At 45.7% G+C, this 26,844-nt stretch overlaps 1 protein-coding gene across 16 annotated transcripts in view; it reads left to right on the forward strand.

Moving 5' to 3' along the window:
* Nucleotides 1–26,542, forward strand: part of KIF3B (kinesin family member 3B) — a 50,604-nt gene extending 24,062 nt beyond the window's left edge. For 3 of the 16 annotated variants that reach the window (XM_085003534.1, XM_021077423.2, XM_021077424.2), the window contains 8 exons: nucleotides 3,436–4,904; nucleotides 8,145–8,246; nucleotides 8,433–8,555; nucleotides 8,661–8,779; nucleotides 13,821–13,934; nucleotides 14,606–14,711; nucleotides 17,986–18,164; nucleotides 19,752–23,221. In XM_085003534.1, the coding sequence (XP_084859660.1) occupies nucleotides 3,501–4,904; nucleotides 8,145–8,246; nucleotides 8,433–8,555; nucleotides 8,661–8,779; nucleotides 13,821–13,934; nucleotides 14,606–14,711; nucleotides 17,986–18,164; nucleotides 19,752–19,848 (2,244 nt within the window). In that variant the 5' untranslated portion in view covers nucleotides 3,436–3,500 and the 3' untranslated portion in view covers nucleotides 19,849–23,221. Of the gene's footprint in view, nucleotides 1–807; nucleotides 944–2,795; nucleotides 6,902–8,144; nucleotides 8,247–8,432; nucleotides 8,556–8,660; nucleotides 10,818–11,252; nucleotides 12,958–13,820; nucleotides 13,935–14,605; nucleotides 14,712–17,985; nucleotides 18,503–19,751; nucleotides 23,222–25,977 lie in introns of those variants that run through there. The other 13 variants (XR_014832155.1, XR_014832160.1, XR_014832158.1 and 10 more) reach the window with 11 other exon arrangements.
* Nucleotides 26,543–26,844: the final 302 nt, after the last annotated feature.

The following is a 26,844-nucleotide window of genomic DNA, read 5'->3' on the forward strand; positions in this document are numbered from 1 at the left end:
TTTCCCGGGTATATAATGCAGAAGAATCGATCGTCACCAACGATCTGTTTCCCACCCACTCTCTTTCTTACTCCTTCAAGTCAAGGGTCTTGTCTGTCCCATGCACTGCAGCAGAGGCCTCCCCAAATGAGGCTATAGGGCATGGCACCTTCACAGCTTTCATAGGCCTCTGTTGAAACAGAGGGAGCAACAGGCAAAGGATCAGCAACAGCTGTAGTTCCCGGGCCATTCCCCTGGGAAAGAAAAGGAGATATAGTAAACAAGCCATTCTGACATCTGGTTTGAAACATCTGGCAAAATTCTAGTAGCATCTAGAGGGTGATGAATGAAAGGCTGCCTTTTTTTTTTTTTTTTAGGGCCACACCTGCGGCATATGGAGGTTCCCAGGCTAGGGGTCGAATCAGAGCTGTAGCTGCCAGCCTACACCACAGCCACAGCAACTCGGGATCTGATCCACATCTACCACCTACACCACTGCTCACGGCAACACCACATTCTTGACCCACTGAACGAGGCCAGGGATCGAACCTGAGACCTCATGTTTCCTAGTCAGATTCATTTCCACTGCACTATGATGGGAACTCCTAAAGGACTGTCTTTTACATGGTTTTCTTTAAATGGCTTGAGATTTACTTCTAATTGAACATTGATTAGATGTTTGGATCTCAATGACCTCTTTTTTTTTTTTTTTACGGATGATGAGTACAAATTGAACAGCAGAGAATGTTAATAGAGTGATATATATTACATAAAATCAGGGCTCTCAGTAATCTCTGGAATGACCCTTTGATCTTTCAAAGGGTTTTGGATGAAACTGTAGTAATTAATTTTAATCCACCTTTCTGTAAGGTCACAAAGTACTTCCACCTTTGAAAGTGTCTTGGAGTCTCACAGTCATCCCAAATGAAGGCGAATGCTCCCTATTTTACAGATTTTACAGACAGCGAGTTCAGAGAAGATAAGAAGTCTTCTGGTTCTTCATTCTTGACATTATTTTATTGCATGTAACAACTAGAAGAAGTATGAAAAATAAATTTTCATGTATCATGTGCTTAGAGGCAGAACAATTTTTTATGAGAGATCAGTGGGGGAACATATTGACTCTATTTGTATTAATCTGCAGCATATATGCCTAGAGTGTCCCATCACTGCTTCACATTTTCCTACCTTTTGTTGGCAGGGAATAGCTCATTCTCGCAACTGAAAAGAATGCTGTCATCACCGTTCTAAGTATCTATTGAAATTACAGATGCATATAGCCTGTGCTCCAGCAATTGCACTTCTAGAAATTTATCCTTACAGATTGGTTTTCTCACACATGAAAGGATGTGATCCTAGGTTTCTCACAGTAAAATCTCAGAAACAGCTTAAGTGCCAGGGTAGTGGTTGAATAAATTATGATGCTTCCATGCAGGGGGATATTTTCTTGCTGTCATAAATAAGGCAGCTCTGCATTTACTGAGGGGAACAAACTCCAAGATAGTTTGTTTAGTGAAAAAAAGCGAGATGCAGGACACTGCATGTTACTGTGTGTGACAGAGTGTGCTTGTGTGAAAAGAGAGAGGGTAAGTATTAATACATCTTTGCTTGTTATGCATAAACTCGTTCAGGAAGATTAAAAATCTAATAACACTTGCCTTATAAGCAGGGAACTAGGTGGCTAGAGAACAGGTAAAGGAGAGAGACCTGTCACCAAAGGACCTTTTGAACCCAAGAACCGGGTGTATGTCCTATTGTTTAAAAAAACCCTTGCACTGAGGTTTTTAGGAGTTTAAGGTCCTCATATGTCCCTCTTTGCTCTGATCTGCTTGGTCGCTGCTCCTTCTCAAAGGACCCATTTAATCATCCTTTCTTTTGCTTTCTGAATTTTTCAGCACCAAATGAAGTTTTCTTTTTTGTTTTTCCTTAAAAATATCTTAAATCTGGAGTTCCCTGGTGGCCTAGTGGTTAAGGATTTGACATTGCCACTGCTGTGGCTTGGGTTTGATCCCTGGCCAGGGAACTACCTCGTTTGAGGTAGTTTGAGACGCATGCTGCAATGTTAGACGTATATATGTAAACATGAGAACTGGCAGCCTTAGCATTCGCCCCCCCTTCTTACAGACTGTGAATTATACCACACACTCTGTTCCTCATCTTTGTTATTCGCTTAGCAACATATCTTGGGGTAGGATTACATTTATTTTTTATTTTCCTTTTTTGGCTGCCCCACAGCACATGGAGTTCCCTTAACCTACCAGATCAAACCCGCGTCCCAGTGCAGCAGAGATGCCACCCATCCTGTGGGAACTCCATGTCTAGGATTACATTTTTTTTATAACTTTAATTTTTTTATCTTTTTTTTTTTTTTGTCTTTTTAGGGCCACACCTGTGGCATATGTAGGTTCCCAGGCTAGGGGTCAAATCAGAGCTATAGCTGCTGGCCTACACCACAGCCAGAGCAACGTGGGATCTGAGCCGCATCTGCGACCTACGCCACAGCTCAAGGCAACACTAGATCCTTAACCCACTGAGCAAGGCCAGGGATTGAACCTGCAACCTCATGGTTCCTGGTTGGATTCGTTAACCACTGAGCCATGATGGGAATTCCTATTTTTTTATCTTTTTTTTTTTTGTCTTTTTGTCTTTTTAGGGCCACACCAGAGGCATATGGAAGTTCCCAGGCTAGGGGTCCAATCAGAGCTGTAACTGCCAGCCTACACCACAGCCACAGCAACGCCGGATCCAAGCCTTGTCTTCCACCTATACCACAGCTCATGGCAACACCAGATCCCTCACCCACTGAGCGAGGCCAGGGATTGAACCTGGGTCCTCATGAATACTAGTCGGGTTCATTAACCACTGAGCCACAATGGGAACTCCTAGGATTATGTTTAGATTAGCACATTCTTTTTAGTAACTGCACAGGATTCCACTGTATATGTTAAGGATATTAAATGTATTTAATCAGCCCCTCTTGATGGGGATTAGGGATTGCCCACAATTTATCACTACCACAAGTGATGCCACAACACAGATATCCTTCTCTCTGTAGGATAAGTTCTTAGAAACACAACTGATAGATCAAAAGGGATGTGTATTTTAAATTTAGATAGATTGTTCCAAATTGCTCTATGCAGAGGTTGTAGTAGTTCAGCAGCATATAAGATCACCTAGGCATTCATAAAATTTCCAGCTACCTCAACCTGTAGTAGAAGATAAAACACTGGTAGAAGGGAGGACAGGCTAGTTAACACTGTTGATGGACTAGAGTTGTTATTTTTACCCTTCAAGTTGGTTGGGATCCCATGAGGAAATACCCAGTGTAATAAGGTTATTAAGTGCAGCCGTCATCAGAAGGTGAGCAAGATGGAGGTGACTTGGGTGTGTCAGCTGCTATTCGCAGCCCCCAGGGACAACTCTACTATCGTTGCTTACTTTTTTTTCTCTCCCTAGGACCCTAGGATCCTGAATAATTTTTGGATTCGTAGCCCTTAAGATTGACTTGGTCAAAGCTCATCATGTCCAAGTTGAAAAGTTCAGAGTCAGTCCGGGTGGTGGTTCGCTGTCGGCCCATGAATGGCAAGGAGAAGGCTGCTTCGTACGACAAAGTGGTGGATGTGGACGTGAAGCTGGGGCAGGTATCTGTGAAGAACCCCAGGGGAGTGGCCCATGAAATGCCCAAGACCTTCACCTTTGACGCCGTCTACGACTGGAACGCCAAGCAGTTTGAACTTTATGATGAGACGTTCCGACCGCTGGTGGACTCTGTCCTGCAGGGTTTCAATGGGACAATCTTTGCCTATGGACAGACTGGGACTGGGAAAACCTACACGATGGAAGGAGTCCGGGGCGACCCTGAAAAAAGAGGGGTCATCCCTAACTCGTTTGATCACATCTTCACCCATATCTCTCGATCCCAGAATCAACAGTACCTGGTCAGGGCTTCTTACTTAGAGATCTACCAAGAGGAGATCCGAGATCTGCTCTCAAAGGATCAGACCAAAAGACTTGAGCTCAAAGAGCGGCCTGACACTGGAGTGTACGTGAAGGACCTGTCTTCCTTTGTCACCAAGAGCGTGAAGGAAATAGAGCACGTGATGAATGTGGGGAACCAGAACCGTTCTGTTGGTGCGACCAACATGAACGAGCACAGTTCCCGTTCTCATGCAATTTTTGTCATCACCATCGAGTGCAGTGAGGTGGGCCTCGATGGAGAAAACCATATCCGGGTTGGGAAATTGAACCTTGTAGATCTTGCCGGCAGTGAACGGCAGGCCAAGACCGGTGCTCAAGGGGAAAGATTGAAGGAAGCGACCAAGATCAACCTGTCCCTTTCAGCCTTGGGTAATGTCATCTCTGCCCTGGTGGATGGCAAAAGCACACACATTCCATACCGGGACTCAAAGCTTACCAGGCTCCTCCAGGATTCTCTTGGTGGCAACGCCAAAACGGTGATGGTAGCCAATGTGGGGCCTGCCTCTTACAATGTAGAAGAGACTCTGACCACTCTGAGATATGCCAACCGTGCCAAAAACATTAAGAACAAACCAAGGGTCAACGAGGACCCTAAGGATGCCCTCCTTCGAGAATTCCAGGAAGAGATTGCTCGGCTCAAGGCCCAGCTCGAAAAACGGTCCATTGGCAGAAGGAAGAGGCGGGAGAAGCGGAGGGAAGGTGGTGGTGGCAGTGGGGGTGGGGAAGAGGAGGAGGAGGAGGGAGAAGAGGGTGAGGAAGAAGGGGACGATAAGGACGATTACTGGCGGGAACAGCAAGAGAAACTGGAGATCGAGAAGCGGGCCATTGTCGAGGACCACAGCCTGGTTGCAGAGGAGAAGATGAGGCTGCTGAAGGAGAAGGAGAAAAAGATGGAGGATCTGAGGCGAGAGAAGGATGCCGCCGAGATGCTGGGTGCCAAAATCAAGGTGCTGTACCCTGCCTCAGGCCCGTGCTTATTTTCCTCTCAAATTCTTTTGTTTGATCAAAGAAATGGTAAGAGGGATGACATCTCTGTAGGTTTTGTGCTATCCAGTGCCCAAGAATCATTTGCTGAGATGAACTGCATGAAGAAAAACAGCATTTCTTCAATAGCAGTAAAATCAATACCCACGTACCCCCACCCCCGCCCCCAGCATAAGAAATAGAACGGCATCCATATCTTTACAAGCCCTTTGTGGCCCTCCCCTCTCCCAGAGGTAACCATTATCTTGGATTTGGTGTTTATTATTTCCTTGCTTTTCTTTATAACTTTCCCAATTGCATATATATCTCTGATAGAAGATAATTTTAGTTGCACATAATTTTTGCTTTTATATAAGTGGAATCCCACGGCTGTGATCTGCTTTTATTTGCTCCATGTTATGTTAATGAGCTTTTTCCATATTGACGTCTGGAGCTGTGATTCACTCATTGTTACTGTTCTGAGAATTCCATGTATTCCATTTTCCTGATAGTGTAAGTTGTTTCCTTTTTTTGGGGGGCGGCGTGAACGTCCTTGTACTTGGCTCTGGAAAAACAATTGTGTACACGAGAGTTTCTTGTGTGACTCCATCAGGTCCTAGGGTGTGTGTAGCTTCAACTTCACTAGACGATGACAGGTCACTTTCTAATGTGACCGTGTGAATTAGAGGGTGTAAGTCCCGGTTGTTCCTCATCTGTAACAACACTTGTGAATTTTTGTCTGCCCGATAGGTGGAAAATGGTATCTCATTGTGGTTTTAATATGCGGTGTCCCCGATTATAAAAGATACAGAACAATTCCATCGGCCTCTCTAGATGCTCTCTTGCAGTCAATCCCTTTCCCCAGCCTCCGACCCCCATTTGCTGATGGCTGAGTATATTCTAGAGCATGGAGGCGCCCCTTGTGTCAAGTCTTCTTTCTGGTGGTAGGTTACTGTTCCACTGGGGAGCCTGGGCTCTGGGCAAAGGAGAGTGCAGAGCTGGCCCTGGAAATCTGAGGATGACCACTGCTTGGGCACAGTCCAGAATTCCTTTGAAGTGTTGGGCTCTAGCTTATTGAATTTACGCAAATGTTGATTTCTACTCTAAAACGTATCTATGTTTGTTCACGTAAAAGTGACAAGTGATCTCTTTCTTACCTCCCCATCCCCCACTGTATGAAGCCGTGCTTTGTTTACCTGTGGCATCACAGTAGCCCTTTCACAGAGCTGGGTCCTATTTTACTTCAGAGGCAGGGAGGGGTCCTTTCTGGGACTTTCAAGACCTGCTGCGAAAATGGAGTCATACACAACACATTTAGGAGGTGACGTGTTCCAGGGAGAGGCTTAACTATGGGCTGTGTCACTTCACCCCTCCTCACCCCTGCCCTTGTGTAACTGGCTGTGCCCAGGTTTGATATTCATGTTCTCTAAGATCACATCTGTTATTCAAGCCCAGGAACACCTAGACTCTCTAAACAACTTGGGGCATTTGGGCAACTCTCAGAAGCTGAGTGTGGCAAGACTCAGCATCACTTCAAGGTCACTGAATCTCTTATATGTTTTATTTAGGGGAGAATAACATTACATTTGTCTTTCTCAGTCCCTCGGTGCTGTAAAAATCATAGGACAAAAGGAATTTAGAGCTGGAAGGGAGTGTGTATGTGGGAGGGTTAGTAATCAGTTCTGCCCTTTGTTTTGAGACAAGAGGCAAATCTCTGGGGCTTCCCGAAACATGGCAGCAGGGGTAGGAGTTTCTTAAAAGTAAGGTGGCTTTTAAAAAGTTTCTTGAAAGCAAGGTGAGCAGCTCCCATTGTGGCGCAGCGGTAACGAATCCAACTAGTATCCAGGAGGAGGTGGGTTTGATCCCTGGCCTCAGTCAGTGGGTTAAGGATCCGGCATTGCTGTGAGTAGACACAGCAGGTCGCAGATGCGGCAGGTCGCAGATGCAGCTCGGATCTGGCATGGCTGTGGTTGTAGTGTAGGCTGATTCGCCCCCTAGCCTGGGAACCTCCGTACGCTGTGGGTGTGGCCCTAAATAAATAAATAAACCATAAAAATAAAGGCAAAGTGAGTTTTGGGATTCCATGCTTTTCAGGTGCAAATCTTTCCCCTGGCTTTTAGCCACCGTCTAAATGCTGAAGGCTTTCGGTCTTTATGCTCAGCCCAGAGCTACCTCCTAACATACAAGCCCAACAGCTTCTGCCTATCAGACATTTCCAGAGAGATGCCCGTGGCCACCCCGAGCCTGCTCCTGCCTTCTTTTTCTCAGTCTCGCCAGACTCCTAGAAGTTAGCGTCGCCAGCTGCCACTCCCTCTCCCTTTGGGCCCGTCAGACCCAAGGCCTCTGAGTCCTGCCTCATCAGGCCCTCTGGGTCCCAGCCGCTTTGCTCTCCCCAACCTCTGCTGCCCTAGCCCAGGCCTGGACCCTTAGAACCTTGAAACGGCCTCCTGGCTGCTTCCCCTCCAGCAGCTTGCCCTTTGCAGGGGAGTTATGTTTCTACCACACAAATCTGATTGTGTACCCTAACGCTCAGAGGACACGTCAGCGGCTCCTGTGGCTCTCAGGAGCAAGCTTAGTCTGCCTTTGGAGCTTTGAGGGTTTTGCACTGACTCCTGATGGCTTTGCCAGCTTTCTCGTGTCACTACTCCCTACCTTACCCTCTCAAACATTCTTTCTTAGCTAATTCCTATTTTTCCGTCCATACTCTGCATAGCTGTCCCTTGAGACAATCGCTTTCCCTGACTCCCTCCAAAAGCCTGGCTTCTCTCCCTCCTGTGTGCCTCTCTCCTCATGACTCTGTCTTTTCCTCATGTGGGACCCGATTCCACATGGTAAGAGTCTGCTTACTTGCCCATGTCCCTTCGTGGACTCTCAGCTTTGTGATGTGTTTTCACAGTTGCATCCCCGGTACCTGGCATGCAGAAGGTGCTTAGTAGGTTCTAAGCGGGGTCAATACTTGGTACAAAGCCCCCATTTTTTGTTTAAAAGAAAGCTGAAATTCATATAAGTCTGGAGAAGCTGTATGTTCAGTGTTTCTTTAGGTAAAGCCCCCCCGGAAGCTGTCTCAGCCCCACCCCAGGGTCGAGAAGGGCACAGCTGAACACAGTATAATTTCTCCCAGGGTTCAAACCCTTTTGCTCAGTCCCAGGTTCCTTCTTTCACAAGCTTCCCCGTGTTCTGAGGGAGACCGTTCACAAGATGGATTTGACTTTTTTCTCCCAAAGGCCATGGAGAGTAAGCTGCTTGTCGGAGGAAAAAATATAGTAGATCATACAAACGAACAGCAGAAAATCCTGGAGCAGAAACGGCAGGAAATTGCAGAGCAGGTAACTTTTCCTTCCTTTGGGGAGAGAATGGGGTGGGGGGAGGTGCGTTAACATGACACAGCCAGTATCTCTTGTATTAGACTCTTCAAAGGGAACAGAAGCAGGTGTGTCAGCCCCTCCTGGCCCCATGGCCTCGTGTAGACATTGTCCACTAGGCACAATGATCCATTTTGTGATGTTGCTCAGAAACGTCGAGAAAGAGAAATCCAGCAACAGATGGAAAGCCGAGATGAGGAGACCCTGGAACTGAAAGAGACCTACAGCTCACTGCAGCAAGAGGTGGACATCAAGACCAAGAAACTCAAAAAGGTATGAAAGGAATGAGGCCAGGCAGAGGTGCCTTGAGGCTTGGGGCAAAGGGAGAAACTGCTGTCTAGGGGCCCGCCCTCCTCACCCACCTCTTGTTGGTTCCAGCTCTTCTCCAAGCTTCAGGCAGTGAAGGCAGAAATCCACGACCTCCAGGAAGAGCACATCAAGGAGCGGCAGGAGCTGGAACAGACGCAGAATGAGCTCACAAGGGAGCTGAAACTCAAGTGAGTTCTAGGCTTTCCATGCCACCCCTAGCTACTTGCTGGATTGTTGTTGGTTAAGTAAGAAACATGCCCATGAGGACAGGGCCCCTGCCTGCTTCTCTCCAGCCCATCTCTTGCCACCCTGTCTGTCTTTTGTTTATTCCTAAGAAAGTTATTTTCTATTTCTGGATCCCATCTGTTAACTAAGTATCTTCACCAGATGACTTTCAGGTTTCCTTCCACTCTTGTCTTCTGGAATTCTTTAAAGAAGGCTTCTATCTATGGATAAAAGGGAATCTTTTATTAACTAGAATTTTCTGAATGGTATAATGAACACCCAAATACCTATTACCCAGTTTCTTTCTTTCTTTCCTTTTTTTTTTCTTTTTTTTTGCATTTTTTTTTTTAGGGCTACACCCACAGCATATGGAGGTTCCCAGGCTAGGGGTCAAATGGAAGCCACAGCAACACCAGATCCAAGCCGCATCTGCAACCTACACCACAGCTCACAGCAACGCCAGATCCTTAATCCACTGAGCAAGGCCAGGGATCAAACCTGCAACCTCATGATTTCTAGTCAGATTTGTTTTGCTGCACCACGACAGGAACTCCCTGTCACCCAGTTTCAATGATAAACAATCTTTTGTCCTCTACCTCATGAAAATATTTTAAAGTAAATCTTACCTCATGTTATCTCACTCCTGTATACTTACATACATGACCACAATGCTGTTGTTAAAAAGCTTAATTAGAGTTCCCTTATGGCTCAGAGGGTTTAGGATCTGGCATTGTCCCTGCTGTGGCTCTGGTTACTGCAGTGGTGAGGATTTGATCCCTGTCTCAGGAACTTGCACGTGCCACTGGTGTGCCCCCCCCCAAAAAAAAGCTTTATTGAGATATAATTCATACACTATACCATTCACCTATTTTAAAGTCATAGATATATATTTATTTATAGCATTTTAAAACCATCACCACAATCTAATTTTAGAACATTCGTGCATCCTCTCTCATCATCACCCACAGAAACCCTGTACCAATCAGCAGTCACTTCTCCCCCAGCCTAAATAACTACTAAATCTATTTTCTGTCTCCTTAAATTTGCCTATTCTGGACATTTCACATAAATGGAATTAGCAATATGTGATCTTTTGTTATTGGTTTCTCTCAATTAATATGATGTTTTCAGGGGTCAGCCACGTTATAGCATATTAGCACTTCATTTTTTTTTTTTTTAATGGTGAACAGTATTGTTTTGTGTGGATAGTTCACATTTTAGTTATCCATTCATCAGTGATGGACACGTGGGTTGTTTCTACTTTTTAGCTATTGTGACTAATGCTGCTGTGAACACTTGCCTACAAGATTTATTGTAGACTGACATTTTCAATTCTCTTAGGTCATCTAAGAGTCTGATAGTTTTAGGTCTTGCATTTAGGTCTATGATCCATTTTAAGTTAATTTCTTAAGTGGTTCCAAATGCATTCTTTTGCATGTGAATATCCAGTTGTCTCAGAACCATTTGTTGAAAAGGTTCTTCTCTTATTGTTTTTGTATCCTTGTTGAAAATCATAAATGTTGACCATAAATGCAAGGGTTTATTTCTGAACTCTCAGTACTGTTCCATCGAGCTACATGGCTATCCTTATCCAGGTACCACAGTGTCTTGATTGCTGTAGCTTTGTAGTAAGTTTTGAAATGAGTAAGTGTGAGGCCTCCAACTTTGTTCTTCAAGAGTCTTTCTAGCAGGAGTTCCTTGATGGCTCAGTAGGTCAAGGATCTGGTGTTGTTACTGCTGTGGTACAGGTTCAGTCCCCAGCCCAGGAACTTCTGCATGCCTTGGGTGCAGATAAAAAAAAAAATAAGACTCTTTCTGGCTATTTAAGGTCCCTTGCATTTCCACAAAAAGGTGGTTTTTTTTGTTTTTTGGTCTTTTTTAGTGCCACACCATGGCATATGGAGGTTCCCAGACTAGGGGTCTAATCGGAGCTACAGCTGCCAGCCTATGCCACAGCCACAGCCACACCAGATGGGAGCCACGTCTGCAATCTACACCACAGCTCACGGCAATGCTGGATCCTTAACCCACTGAGCAAGGCCAGGGATCGAACCGGTAACCTCATGGTTCTGGTCGGATTCGTTTCCGCTATGTCATGACAGGAACTCCTTTTTTTATTTTTATTTTTTTGTCCGTATAAAGATTGGCTTGTCAGTTCCTGCAAAAAGCCAGTTGGAATTTTGATAGGACTGTCTTGACTCTATAGAGCAATTTGGAGAGTTTTGTCATGAAGTATTCTGGTAGTTCCTGTCATGGCTCAGTGGAAATGAATCTTACTTGCATCCATGAGGATGCAGTTTCCATCCTGGCCTCGCTCAGTGGATTAAAGATCCAGCATTGCCATGAGCTGTTGTGGAGGTCACAGATGAGGCTTGGCTCCTGCCTTGCTATGGCTGTGGTGTAGGCCACTGGCTACAGCTCCAATTCGACCCCTAGCCTGGGAACCTCCATATGCCTTGGGTTTGGCCTTAAAAAGACAAAAAAAAAACAACCAAAAGCAGTGTTAAGTATTCTGATTAGTGAGCATGGGATGTCTTTCCTTTTATTTATATCTTCTTTATTTTCTTTCAAGAATGTTGATGGTTTTCAATGCACAGTCTCTGTAGCTCTTTTGTTAGATTTATACCTAAGTTGAGGGTTTTTTGGTTGTGTTTTTGTTTTTGTCTTTTTAGGACTGCACCTGTAGCTCTTTTGTTAGATTTATACATAATTGGGGTTTTTTGGTTTTTTAGGGTTTTTTTTTTTTGTCTTTTTAGGATTGCACCTTTTTTTGATTTTTGGGGTTTTCTTTTTTCTTTTTTTTTTTTTCTTCTTTTTAGGCCTGCACTTTTTAGGAAGTTTCCAGACCAGGGGTCCATCAGAGCTGTAGCTGCCAGCCTACACCACAGCTCACGGCAACGTTGGATCCTTAACCCATTGAATGAGGCCAGGGATCGAACCCTCATCTTCATGGATACTAGTGGGGTTCGTTACTGCTGAACCACAATGGGAACTCCTTAAGTATTTTTTTATGCGATTGTATATGAACTTGTTTTCTTTATTTTCAGGATGTTTATTGCTAGTATATAAAAAATAAAATTGATTTTTTTGTCTATATAATAATATCTTTCCATTTAACAAAATTAAGTTTCTTAGTATTATCTCATACTCTCTCCAGATTCAGATTTTTCTTGGTTTATTCATATGAAGATCTACATCAGACCCACATATTGCATTTGGTTATTATGTCTCTTAAGGTTATTTTATTTTTCTTTTCTTTTTAACAAAAAGTTATTGAAGGATAGTCGATTTACAATGTTGTATTAATTTTTGATGTACATATATATATTCTTTTTCTTTCTTCTTTTTTTTTTAGGGCCAAACCCATGGCATATGGAAGTTCCCAGGCTAGGGGTCAAATCAGAGCTACAACTGCCAGCCTACACTACAGCCACAGCGACACAGGATCCGAGCCACGTCTCCGAACTACACCACAGCTCACGGCAACACTGGATCCTTAACCCACTGAGCGAGGCCCGGGATTGAACTCACAACTTCATGGTTGCTAGTCAGATTCGTTTCCGCTGCACCATGATGGAAACTCCTATATGTTCTTTTTTACATTCTTTTCCATTATGGTGTATCACAGGATATTGAATATAGTTCCCTGAGCTCTATGGTAAGACCTTGTTTATCCATCCTATAGATAATAATTTACCTTTGCTAACCCCAAACTCCCAATCCTTCCCTACCTCAATCCCTTCTTAAGCTTATTTTAATCTGGAGCAATCCCTTTTCCTTTTAAAAACTTTTTTTTATAGTTGACTTGTTGAAAAGGTAGGGAAGATAGCCTATAGAAATATCCCATGTGAAGGTCCCGTTGTGGCTCAGCAGGTTAAGAACCCAACATAAGATCCATGAGGATGCAGGTTGATCCCTGGCCTCACTCAGCGGGTTAAGGATCCAGCATTGCCTCAGGCTGTGGCGTGGGTTGCAGATGTGGCTCTAACCTGGCGTTGCTGTGGCTGTGGCGTAGGCCTGCAGCTACAGCTCCAATTTGATCCCTAGCCCAGGAATTTCCATGTACCTCACTTGCAGCTCTAAAAAGCAAAAAAAAGAAAAAAAGAAAAAAGGAAGGAAGAGGAAGAAAGAAAAGAAAAAAGTCAAAGAGGCAGTTTCATCTCTCCAAAATATTTTTTCTTTAAGGAAGCCATTTTCATTGTATGCCTCTTACTTATATCTTTTGAATAAACAGTGAGTCAGCCTGTTTCAAAGAGTGCCCTACGCCTCTATGATGTTTGTTTTGTGTCTCTCCCACATTAGCACCCCTTTGGCATTGTTCTGTCCGGAGGTTTTGAAAGAGCGAACATAGAGGGGTGGCAGGAGCTAGTCATCACCATGGAGAGACACAACCCCGTGTGTTCCAATTTCATTGTCTGCCGTGTTCCCTGGGCACTGCCCAGGCTGATTCTCTTCTCAGGAGTGGTTTGCAATCTCAGTGGTCTAAGGGCCTGAAATCTCTCTTGTACTGCTCTTTATTCTGATGATTAGAATGTGACGTTTTCTACCTTGGGCAACAATACATAGGATTGGAGGAAGGCAGTTTAATTTCTGATCTGTTTGCAACATTCTGGAAGTTAATGAGCTGGGTTAGCGGCAGCAGCGGCCTCCAGAAGACACTTCAATTAGCACATGTACTCTCCATCACGGCCCAGGCATTGCCTCCCTCTACAGTCCTTTCATCGCCTCAGGTTGCTTCTCCTTGGGCCCAAGTGACCTTTCCATATTCCTAGGACACACCACTGTCAGCTTACCCAAGAGTGTCTCTGTCTCGCGGAGGGACCAAGTGCCGTTTGTGTCTGTCTCCCAGCTCTTTGTAGGATAGTAGGCCCGTAGTACCTGCTCAGTAAATGTCTACTGAGTGACAACTCTTACCTGTTACTTAACTACACGTGGGACCAGAGAGCCAACACTCCATTCATATTCTTTCTCTATCTATTCACCCACGTATGTGTGCTCTTACAGGCATCTTATCATAGAAAACTTCATCCCTCTGGAAGAGAAAAGTAAAATTATGAATAGATCCTTCTTTGATGAAGAGGAAGATCATTGGAAATTACATCCTATAACCAGACTGGAGTAAGTCACTCTGGACTTTAAGGTGGGGAAGAGGAAAAGAATATTGATAAGCTAGACTTGGCCAGGGGGGTATGGAAAGACCACGGGTTTGATTCATTGAAAATTGGGACCACTTGCAGCTCTGACTTTGTGGCTGCCATAAATTCGTGAGGTGAAAGTTTGGTGATGAGGTACATGGTATTAGGAATTGGGAGACTTTATCCCAGTGAACTTTCCCAAGTGCTTGCTTTTCAGCTTCCCTAGCTGTCAAGTGAGACATGCTAGGGGCAGTACCTAGATGTTTTCTTATGTGTCCGTCTGACACAGCGTGGAGAAGGATTCTCAGTCTATGTCTGGGTCCTGCTCGAAAGATGGGAGACGCCAAGAATGCCTGGGTGGGGAGTGTCGACAGCAAGGCTTCGTGCCTGCTATCTAAGGACTGGGTGATAACTCAGAGCCTTTCCCACTTAAAAGCTGTGTGATGCTCACATTTGAATCAGAAAGCAACTCAAGCAGAAAATATAAGCAGCTCCCGCCCCATTTACATGTCAGCCCTCAGTCCAGGGAGTCACTAGCTTCAGGTTGTAGGTGAAGCAGGCTCAGGGGTTTCTGAGTGCTGGTTCCGCAGTACCGGTCTGGAGACTGTGGGAAACACGCTAGCCAGGGCTTTGACCACTGCAGTCCATTTCCAGGAATCAGCAGATGATGAAGCGGCCAGTCTCAGCTGTGGGATACAAGAGACCACTGAGCCAGCATGCAAGAATGTCCATGATGATTCGTCCAGAGGCACGGTACAGGGTGAGAAGATTGTGCTTGTGTTTCTCTCCTCTCTCTTTGAAAGGAGTTGGGGTTTTTGTAAACCCTTAGGTACAGATCTGCAAAGTTGCAGTTTATATCCTCTTTCCAGAGGTACCTGAGGACATTTATATGAATAACGATTAAACAAATAATAAATATAATTAGTAAATAACAAAGAACAAGAACAAATAATAAGGCAAGTGGTAAAAGAGAATGAGATATGGAAAGTCAGGACCGGAGTTCCCATTGTGGCTCAGTGGTTAGCGAATCCAACTAGGAGCCATGAGGTTGCGGGTTCGATCCCTGGCCTTGCTCAGTGGGTTAAGGATCCAGCATTGCCGTGAGCTGTGGTGTAGGTCGCAGATGTGGCTCAGATCTCCACGTTGCTGTGGCTGTGGTGTAGGCTGGTGGCTACAGCTCTGATTCAACCCCTAGCCTGGGAACCTCCATATGCCACGGGTGCGGCCCAAGAAATAGCAAAAAGACAAAAAAAAAAAAAAAAGAAGAAGAAAGTCAGGACTAGCTTAAGGAGGAGAGTACACACATGCTGTCCAAGGGGCCAGTAAATATTAAAAATGAGCTTCAGAAGGGCTTTGTGGGGAGATAGGAAAGAATGTAGGGAGTTCCCATTGTGGCTCAGTGGAAATGAATCCAGCTAGTATCCATGAGGATGCAAGTTTGGTCCCTGACCTTGCTTAGTGGGTCGGGGATCCAGCGTTGCCATGAGCTGTGGTGTAGGTCGCCTATGCGGGCTCAGATCTGGCATTGCTGTGGCTATGGCATAGGCCGGCAGCTGTAGCTCCGATTAGATCCCTAGCTTGAGAACCTCCATATGCTGGGGGTTCAGCCTTAAAAAAGAGAGAGAACATAGATAGGTTGTAATTGGAGACGTGTCAAAGAACTTACAGTACTTCCATTTAACATGATGTGTGTGAGTCATGTAGTTATTTGAAGTGACATAATTGATGGCTATTTAATGACCTAATCATATTTTACAATAAAAATACCATACAGGCTTCTGTTTCTAAGCACCTGCCATGTTCTAAGCACTCAACTCAGTGCTTTCTGCTTTCTCTGATTGACCCTCCCACCCACTCTATGCAGTCCTGTGGTTTAAAGGTCAGGTAGCTGGTAAGTGGATGAACCAGGAGACACATGTATTGTTAAGTTGTAGAACAATTGGTTCTAAAAGTCTATTATATGGGTAAAAAAAGTCTGGTGCAGTCTGTAAACTGGTTATCTCTGGTTAATGCAAATGCACTCAATTTAAATTTTCTTCTTTTTGCTTATCCATATTTCGTAGCTATCAATGGGGAACCCATATTATTGTTATAATGAAAGATTTTCATTTAAAAATTTTAAATGTTTTTGAGTCTCCCTTAGCAACCAGAGCAAAACAGATTAGGATTCATTAGCTCCTCAGGCACTGTTCTTCCTGGCATTGAGTTATTTTAAATAAAGAAAACAAAAGCAGAAGATGTATGAGGTGTGGTTTCTATAGTGCAAGACGGGTGATATGTCAGCCAGGATCCTCAGAGGCATTCTTCTAGCAGTTTCAGAGGGTGCATGTCTTGCTGGTTATTTCATGTCTTAAGCCAAAAAACATGATTTTAAAGCCTGCAAATCAAATATGTGGGTTTCCAGGGGGCTAACCCAATTCAAAGGTAGAATTTAAAGCAGTGGCTCTCAGATGATTTTCAGCAGTGGACCCGATCCATTAAGAGAAATGTTACGTAGTGTCTCAATTTATAACCCTGGCAAATGGAGGCACTGTTCTCTCCCCGCACCTTCTCCCACCTGGAGCACCTTGTGCCCTCTGTGGGGTCCAAGGACTTGAAGTCCACTGAATGGCAGGAGCTAGAAGGGAAGACGTGGAACCATGGGTGTTCTTCCCTCCTCACTCTCAGTTTGGGGTTTAGGAGCCAGGAAGAGGCTCACCAGGGGAGGAATCGATCCACAAGGCCAGTTGTGAGGCAGAGCCCAGTCTCTCTCTGTCTTTTTTTTTTTTTTTTTTTTTCCTTTTATGGTTGCTCCTGAGGCATGTGGAAGTTCCTGGGCCAGGGGTTGAATTGGAGCTGCAGCTAAAGCCAATGCCACAGCCACAGCAGCACCGGACCTGAGTTGCATCTGGACCCTCCGCCACAGCTTGCAGCAATGCCGGATACTTAACCCACTGAGCCAGGCAAGGCATCAAGGCCACATTCTCATAGGGACAACATTGGGTCCTTAACTCACTGAACCATACCAGAAACTCCCTGAGTTAATGTGGTAATAAGCACATATGCTGCCACACACCCCCCTTCACACACACACACACACACACACACCTGTGTTTTTCCCTCTGCAACCACAATATTCATCAAAGCTGCTGTAGGTGGTAAGAATTATTAGTGACTACTATTTTCTTCTGTGTATTTTTTTTAATATTTTCACATTATCTGCAATAAATCGGTTTTCCTTAATTTATTATTTATTTTCCCCTCATTATTCTCCTTAGGGTAGAATATATATTCATTGTTGGTTTTTTTGTTTGTTTGTTTGTTTGTTTTTGTCTTTTTGTCTTTTGTTGTTGTTGTTGTTGCTATTTCTTGGGCCGCTCCCGCGGCATATGGAGGTTCCCAGGCTAGGGGTTGAATCGGAGCTGTAGCCACCGGCCTACGCCAGAGCCACAGCAACGCGGGATCCGAGTCGCGTCTGCAACCTACACCACAGCTCACGGCAACACCGGATCATTAACCCACTGAGCAAGGGCAGGGACCGAACCCGCAACCTCATGGTTCCTAGTCGGATTCGTTAACCACTGCGCCACGACGGGAACTCCATTGTTGGTTTTTTTAAGGTTTTTTTGTTGTTGTCTCTTTAGGGACACACCAGCGGTATATGGAAGTTCGCAGGCTAGGGGTTGAATCAGAGCTGTAGCTGCCTGTCTACGCCACAGCCACAGCAACGCTGGATCCTTAACCCACTGAGCAAGGCCAGGGATCGAACCTGCGTCCTCATGGATACTAGTTGGGTTCGTTACTGCTGAGCCATGACGGGAACTCCCATTATTTTGTTTTTTGTTTTGTTTTTAAAGGGAAAATAGAGGAGAAAATGAAAATAATCTGTAAGTGCACCAGGGAAAATGTGATAAAACTACATCCCTTCTTCTAGGCAGGCCCTTTTGTAGCCTCTGAGGAGCAAGCAGCTTGCAGTTCTGTTCTTGGGTTTAGATTGCATGGGCTCTTTGTCTGATTGGAGGCTGTCCTAGCTAATCTTGGCTCTGCTTCTGCAGGCAGAAAACATCATGCTGTTAGAGCTGGACATGCCCAGCCGGACCACCAGAGACTACGAGGGCCCTGCCATTGCCCCCAAAGTCCAGGCCGCCTTGGATGCGGCTCTGCAGGACGAAGATGAGATCCAAGTGGATGCGTCATCCTTTGAAAGCACTGCAAATAAGAAATCCAAGGCCAGGTGAGTGGCTTTGGTGACCTTTATTTGGACAGAACATGTTTGAACAAAGACAGATGAGGACAGGGGGTGGCAAAAGTGCTTTTTTATCATGGAACACTTTACAGAATGCACCAGAGGAGTTCCCTGGTGGCTCAGCAGGTTAAGCATCTGACGTTGTCACTGCTGTGGCATAGGTCCCATCCCTGGCCTGGAATCTTTGGCGTGCTACAGGTATGGCCAAACAAAACAAAATGCAGGCGTTCCCGTGGTAGCTCAGTGGTAGCAAAGCCAACAAGTATCCATAAGGACGCAGGTTTGATCCCTGCCCTTGGTCAGTGGGTTAAGGATCCTGTGTTACCGTGAGCCATGGTGTAGGTCACAGACACAGCTCAGATCTGGGATTGCTGTGGCTGTGGCTTAGGCCAGCAGCTGAAGCTCCGATTTGACCCCTAGCCTGGGAACTTCTTTATGTAGCAGGTGCAGCCCTGAAAAAAAAAAAACTTCTTAATAATTTCCTGTAAAAATATATAGATAAAGAAATGTAAATAATATCATCATCCCCATTTTATAGATAAGAAAACTGAGACTTAGAGAATTTGAGAACATAGCCAGGTTCAAGGAAACCCAGCCATTAGGTGGCAGAGCCACTAGGTCTGTCTGAATCCGCAACCCAGGCTCTGAGGCCTCAGTTTAAGTAACCAAGTACTTAATTTGGTGCTAAATTAGAAATCCTAGGAGTTCCCGTCGTGGCGCAGTGGTTAACGAATCCAACTAGGAACCATGAGGTTGCGGGTTCAATCCCTGGCCTCACTCAGTTGGTTAAGGATCCGGCATTGCCCTGAGCTGTGGTGTAGGTCGCAGATATGGCTTGGATCCCACATTGCTGTGTCTGTGGTGTAGGCCTGCGGCTACAGCTCTGATTCGACCCCTAGCCTGGGAACCTCCATATGCCGCAGAAGTGGCCCTAGAAAAGGCAAAAAGACAAAAAAAAGAGAAAGAAATCCTACCTTATTAAATTCTGAATCAGAAGCGAAAAATAAAAAATGAAAGAAGTTCTACCTGCAAACTTGTATTTTTTACCAGTTTAGAGAAGGTAGTCAAGATTCGATTTTAATGAAAGAACAATTGCTGAGAATCCAAGTCCTTTTCCTGAGGTCTCACCCCTCCATTGGCAGGTCGTATCAGCCACATGCAGAGGGTTAGGCTGTGCCAGCCTGGTGGTTTTACAAGTGAAAGTCCACTGAGGCTAGGCTGAGATTTTTTTTTTTTTTTGCTTTTTAGGGTCACCTGCAGCATATGGAAATTCCCAGGCTAGGGGGCCCAGTCAGAGCTGCAGCTGCAGGCCTGTGTCACAGCCACAGCAACGCCAGATCTGAGCCACATCTGCCACCTACACCACAGCTCATGGCAATGCCAGATCCTTAACCCACTGAGCAAGGCCAGGGATCGAACCTGCATCCTCATGGATACTAGTCGGATTTGTTTCCGCTGCACCACGAAGAGAACTCCAAGGCTGAGATGCTAATGGCATTTGGCGGGGAGGGAGTCTGATCTGTGTTAGAGACCGAGATGGGACGTGCGATGTAAACTTGTGCTTGACTTTTGCAGGCCTAAAAGTGGAAGGAAGTCGGGATCCTCCTCCTCTTCCTCAGGAACCACTGCATCTCAGCTTTATCCACAGTCTCGGGGGCTGGTTCCAAAGTAAAGCCACTTCCTCCTCTCCCAGGGTGTAAACAGCCTTTGCCTTCTGAGAGAAGAGACAAACAAAACCCGCAGAGAGGACTTGAGCCCAAACTCAGAACCATTCCCCTGGGGAGAAGCGATGGCCTCTTTGCAGATTAACCAACTTAATCTGGCTGAAACGTGCCAGTCCTAATCTGGCACTCAGCTCCTCTGGGAAGCATCTCTTAATTAGCATCTCAGAAATGCATGGGTAAGGTGAAGCGCGATAGTTGAAGTGGAAAGCAAGAGAACGACCAGCAACCTTGCTTCCCTTCTCCCTTTCGCCTGCTCCTCCCGTCCCTTTCTTTGCCCTCCCATCCTCTCCCCTCTCCTCTTCCAGCCTGTTCTCTACACTGGGCTCCCTTCTTGTTGAACAGTGGGGCAGATCAGGAGTCACCTTAGCAGGACCAAGTCTTTGGAGCCTCAGATAAAATGACAGTGAGGTTGAAAAGCCCGAGAAGTTGAACAGGTGCTTGTTCTCATAGCTAGAAAGGAGAAATCTCATGTGGATCCGAGCCTCCGAGGGCACGGTCCATGCACCTCAGTAAGAAGTGGATCTGCCTTTGGGATCTGCCAAAGGAGCAAATGTTTTCCAAGGAAGCTACCAGTTTCTGCTCCAGAAGGATTTAATGTCAGCAGCAATAGAAATGCCATTCCCTTTGCCTCCGTGGAGAGTTTAGGGAAACAGCTTCTTTAAAACCTCAAAACCATGACCATCTTGTCAAAGACTTAAATCTGTAAGCTGATGCCATGTCCATATACGGTGTCACTTTACTCTTCATTTGTCACCGTCTTTTCCCACGCAGGCATGCTGTGAGCATCCCCGCCTGGGCCCATCTTCTGCCTCCAGAGCATGCTCTGCAGTGGGCCAGTTCTGTGGGAGAAGGGAGGCTGGCTCTGCCTTCTCTGATAGAACCAGAGCTGGGGGAGTGAGACATACAGTGGCACTTTTAACCCCCCTGCTCCGTATTTGCAGAGAGACCATGGGGTGACTAGGCAGGTGCAGAGATGGAGTCATGAGGCTCAGTGCGGTGGCAGGGGAAGACAGAGGGGTCCTGCCTGCCTTCAGCAGAAAACCCACCCAATCTTAGGCCTGTGGCTCCCCACAGGCAGAGCCCAAGGTGGTGGCGAGGCGTGGCTGTGCAGCCAAACAGGCTTAGAGGAGTGAGTTAGGAATTCCCGTTTACATATACTAGTTTGGTTTGTAAGTTTTAGTTCTCTGTATCATTGAAATTCAGAGCTTTGTTTTATGTTGGTCATTAGGTTAACGTTACTCGTTTTTTTTTCCCCCAAGAGAAGCTCATCAGTGTGTGTCGGTGTGCAAGCCTGAGATCTTTGAATGTGTTCATGTGTGTCTGAAAGAGAGAGAGAGACCAAGAACTTGCCTGACTTTAGAAATACACTAATGTGCAGGTGTTGCCTTTGTCTGTATTAAAGGCCCATTGAATGATTAATAACCAGGCTGGAAGCTCCCATGTGGGTGTCTGAGTCCACGAGCCAAGCCTGAGGGGACAGTATGAGTCCCCAGTCGGCCACACCAGCGCACCTTGCTGGCACGGTGCCTCGGGAAAGTGGCGACTCAGGTGGGCCTTGAGTTACACTTTAACTCAGCTGCTCAGTTCCCAGGGCACATTTCTGGATCGGAACCCATGGGAAAGAGGCGGTACCAAGTGCAATGTCTTAGTGTTCTACGGCTGGAGATCTGTCGTCTGGCAGCCCATCTCCTTTGTAGTAACCGTTCTTTCTGAACCCAGAGCCCTTTGCAGCAGTTCCCAGAGCATAACGGAGGCCTCCCTCATCTTTCTCGGGATCAAACCCTGCTTCTTTATTACTTCCTAAGAACTTAACTGTTTGAATAGGAGCCCACTGATGAGGTGGGAAGCCTAGGAGGTCACCTGCCAGTTACACCTTTCTCTTGCACCACATTTCCTCGAAGCTAGTCCAAATTTGGTAGACTGAACATACCCATCTTGCAAATCTGAGAGTTGAAAGCTCCAGGTAGCACTCTAGATGAATGCTGATGTCTCCAGGTGACTGTTCAGACCACGGGTGGTTGAGTGACCATAGAACTTTTCTACAAAGGCAAACAAAGAAAGCCAGGTGGACAGGCAGGGTTATGAAAACAGGCTTGCCTCATCCGTGGCCGTGTTCATCTGCTGATCTGTGAAATGAAGACGAACTCCTGGGTAGAAATGAAACTGTCCCTTGCCCCAAGCAGTCTCTGGTGCTTTTCTTCTCTCCAAATGGATCCGATGATACTTGGATAGAGAGTAAAATGTCTTGCTGCCACCAGAAAGCTGCTACCTTGGGCTCTGAATTGAGCCAAAGGTGTAGACCTACCCAGTCGACTGAAGGACCAGGTCTTCACGTCTGTAGTCATGCTAGAGTGCTCCCAGCCATCTGAAAGCCTTCGTGGGTGCAGCAGCTAATGAAGGCTGGAAGCAAGTCTGCCAGGATCTAAGAAACTCATCGGGGAGAAGGAGTTTAAGACGGTGCGTGCATGTAACCCTCTTCAGGCCCCCTTTTTTGCTCTGATTGGCAGGAATGTATCTGGCTTCAAATCTTAAAGTCACATGTCTCCCAGACCCCTGGATTCAGAACCCAAGGCCACAAACCATAGGCATGAAGCACTTTGTTAAGACAGTGACCCATCGTCGTTGGATTGTTCCCGTCAAATGCCTGCATGCTGCTTGAATTGCACCACCCACACCTCCGTGACCAAGGGCGTCAGAGAGTTCTGCAGCTCAGGCGTGGGCCACGCTCTGCTTCTCCTGTCTGACTCTTGTAAGTCCTCCGTCACTGAATGTAGAAGCGTTGCCAAGTTTCTGAGAAGTGTCGATTCCCTGTTAACCTGGGATATCAGTTCTGCCTCACATTTCCCACTTGAGGTCGAGGCTCACTGCGAACAACACCTGGGGCCATCTCAACACCATCAGTGGACAAAAATGGGGCTATTAATATACTCTCCCAAAGCCATAATCAGAAAGCTCAGAGGGAACTGGATAAGAATAGTGGGCCTGGCTATTGTCTGTCACGCAAGGTTTTGTCTTGTACTGTTCGGAAATCTGCCACCCTCCTCCCCGCCCTTGTTTCTTGAATGAAATGCTTTTTGAGGTTATTTATGAAAGGAGTGATCCTGGGGCAGCTCGGAGGCTGTGGGCTTTATGGCTCCTTGGAGTTATAATCGATCTTGACCTTCTCTTTGGCTACCTTTAGACAAAGAATATGCCAATACTTGGGGCTCTAAGTTTTACAATTGATATTTATTTGTATCATCTCTTTGTCTAGGAATGTAAAAGTGATTCTAAGCTAAGATGTGTAATAAAAATCAATCAGATTTATTGTACCTACAAAAAGCTGTCCTCATAAATGACTAACGCTTTTAAAAATGACATGCCCATGGCTGACGTGCTGCCAATTTCTTCAAACATTTGAGTTTTTCAAGTGAAGGGAGGTGACAGTGGGAAATCAAGATTGAGTTGGAAAGTTGGCATTTAAAAAATATAGCAGGAGTTCCTGTCGTGGCGCAGCGGAAATGAATCCGACTAGGAACCGGAGGTTTGCGGGTTCAATCCTGGCCTCGCTCAGTGGGTTAAGGATCTGGTGTTGCCATGAACTGTGGTGTAGGTTGCAGACGCGGCTTGGATCCCGCATTGCTGTGGCTGTGGTGTAGGCCAGTGGCTGCGGCTCCAATTAGACCCCTAGCCTGGAAACCTCCATATGCCCCAAGTGCAGCCCTAAAAATGAAAAGAAATGAGTTCCCGTCTTGGCTCAGTGGTTAACGAATCTGACTGGGAACCATGAGGTTGCAGGTTGGATCCCTAGCCTTGCTCAGTGGGTTAAGAATCCAGCGTTGCCGTGAGCTGTGGTGTAGGTTGCAGACGCGGCTCAGATCCCGAGTTGCTGTGGCTCTGGCGTAGGCTGGTGGCTACAGCTCCGATTGGACCCCTAGCCTGGGAACCTCCATATGCTGTGGCAGCGGCCCTGGAAAAGGCAAAAAGACAAAAAAAGAAAAAAAAAAAAAAAAAAAGAAAAAAAAAGTTGAAAGTCCTTTTCTAGATGCTAGGTGTATGGAGATGAAAGAGAGATGATCTGAACTCTCAAAGAATCAGTGGGAACCTCCATATGCTGCAGGTGCAGCCCTAAAAAACAAAAAGAAAAAAGAAATAAAAATAAAAAATATAGCAACAAAGTCAAGGGACATGAAATGAAAGGGTAACAAAAGAGTGCTTCTCATGTTTTTCCATGGAGGTTCCTGAGAGGTGTGGGCAATAGGCATGACATTTTGTTTAATTTCTGGGTTTTGTTTAAGTTTCTTTAAGTTTATTACATATAATACTTTAAGATATGTATCTTTTTGGAAGTTCCCTTGTGGTGCAGCTGGTTCAGGATCTAGTGTTGCTCTGTAGCTGTGGCGCAGGTCGCAGCTGTTTGATCTCTGGCTTGGGAACTTCCACATGCTGCAAGTGTGGCCAAAAAAAAAAAAAAAAAAAAAACTATCTTTTTTCAACACACACACACAAAAAAGAGAGGTTCCTGTTGTGACACAGCAGCAACAAATCTGACTTGTATCCATAAGGATGCAGGTTTGATCCCTGGCCTTATTCTGTGGGTCGAGGATCCGGCATTGCCGTGAGCTGTGGTATAGGTGGCAGGTGTGGCTTGAATCTGGTGTTGCTGTGTGTGGCATAGGCCAGCAGCTGTACCTCCGATTCCACCCCTAGCCTGGGACCCTCCATATGCCACGGGTGCGGCCCTAAAAAGACAAAAAAAAAAAAAAAAAAAACCCAGAAATGGGCCGCTCATTTCATTGGTCATGTGGTTTCTCGTATGCTCAGGCCTACTGGAGTGTATCTCTGGGGGCGGTCATGTACTCTCTTGGAAAAGCAGGGACTGAGTAGAAGGAGCTCAGACCCTGGACTCCAAGCTGGGTTTGAATTCTGGTTGTGCTTCTGCTTACCAGCTGTGTGACTGTGAGGAATTTAGTATACTTCTCTGATCCTTGGGGTCCTTGTTTGTAAAAATGGAGCCGTAACCCCTACCTTGCAGGACCACTGTGAAAGATGAGCATTGCATTTAAAGCAACAAGCACATGAGTATGTGGACCAGAGCAGACGTTTAAACATGTAGTTATTGCTGTAACAGGGCCCTGTGTGCAGAGGACACCATGAACAATTTGTATCCCAAGAAACTAGAAGCTAGTACTATGTGTATTATATTTAGGAAATCCTAGGCCTCTGTAGGAAAGCTGCTAATCACTTAAGAAATATAGGTTGAGGACTTCCTCTTGTGGCTCAGTGGGTTCAGAGCCCAACATAGTGTCCGTGAGGATGTGGGTTCAATCCCTGGCCTTGCTCAGTAGGTTAAGGATCCGGTGTTGCCACAAGCTGCGGTGTAGGTCGACAGTGTGGCTCAGATCTGGTGTTTGCTCAATTTGACCCCTACCCTGGAAACTTGCATATGCTGCAGGTGTGGTCCTTAAAAAAAAAAAAAAAGAAATACAGGGAGTTCCCGTTGTAGTGCAGCAGAAACAAATCAGACTAGTATCCATGAGGATGGGGACTCGATCCCTGGCCTCGCTTGGTGGGTGTTGCCGTGAGCTATGGTGTAGGTTGCAGACGTGACTCGGATCCCATGTTGCTGGGTCTGTGATGTAGGCCAGCAGCTGTAGCTCCGACTTGACCCTTAGCCTGGGAACTTCTATATGCCACAAGTGCAGCCCTAAAAAGAAAAAAAAAAAAAAAAGAAAGAAATACAGATTGGGTACCTACTATGTGCCACACTGTTCTGGGCAAGTAAATAAGGGAAGGGCTGAAGAAATGGCATTTGCAATGAGATCTAGAGGACAAGGAGTTATCTGGGCAAGAAAGGCAGGGAATTTGTGAGAGAGGGAGCAGCATTTGTGTTAACAGAATTTCACAGGAAGTTATCTGCAGTCCTTTTTTACCCTCACTAGGGGGAAGCATGGAGAACTATTATACAAAAGACTACAGTGAAGGACTTTAAAAAATATATAGGAGTTCCCATCATGGCTCATTGGAAACGAATCCGACTAGGAACTATGAGGTTGCAGGTTCGATCCCTAGCCTCTCTCAGTGGGTTAAGGATCCAGCATTGCCATGAGCTGTGGTATAGGTTGTAGACGTGGCTCAGATCCAGCATTGCTGTGGCTGTGGTGTAGGCCAGCAGCTGTAGCTCCAATTTGATCCCTAGCCTCGGAACTTCCACATGCCATGGGTGCGGCCCTGAAAAGACAAAAAGACTATCTATACATGTACTGTATATATATACTGGAGTTCCCATTGTGGTGCAGTGGAAATGAATCCAACATGAGGTTGCAGGTTTGATCCCTGGCCTTACTCAGTGGGTTAAGGATGCCCTCAAGCTATGCATAATGTCATTATACCCCCCCAAAAAGAGTTAAAAACTGTAAGTTAGCTTAGCGAACATAATTATTGGTTTCGAATAGTTCAAAACTCATCGACCGGAAGGCAAGTGTTCAAATATGATTTGAAGAATTATGAGTGTGTTCTTGAAAGTAATAGAATTCTGAGTGGGTCAGGGCTAAACATCAGGGGAGGTACAGGGCAGGGCAGCCGGGCAACTTGGAAATTCCTGCTGACTCACCAAGTTGTCTTCTCATCTTCTCAACTGTTAAAAAAAAAAAAAAAAAAAAATCAAGGGAGTTCCCGTCGTGACGCAGTGGTTAACGAATCCGACTAGGAACCATGAGGTTGCGGGTTCGATCCCTGCCCTTGCTCAGTGGGTTAAAGGATCTGGCGTTGCCGTGAGCTGTGGTGTAGGTCGCAGATGCGGCTCGGATCCCGCATTGCTGTGACTCTGGCGTAGGCCAATGGCGACGGCTCCGATTAGATCCCTAGCCTGGGAACCTCTATATGCCGTGGGAATGGCCCAAGAAATGGCAAAAAGACAAAAAAATAAAAAAATAAAAAAATCAAGAGACTACTCAAACCTGTGT

This window comes from Sus scrofa, chromosome 17 (assembly GCF_054392235.1).
Source record: "Sus scrofa isolate SSC_HxYL_T2T_F1_AM1 chromosome 17, Sscrofa_HxYL_maternal_Yorkshire_Landrace_v2.0, whole genome shotgun sequence".
Lineage (NCBI taxonomy): Eukaryota > Metazoa > Chordata > Mammalia > Artiodactyla > Suidae > Sus > Sus scrofa.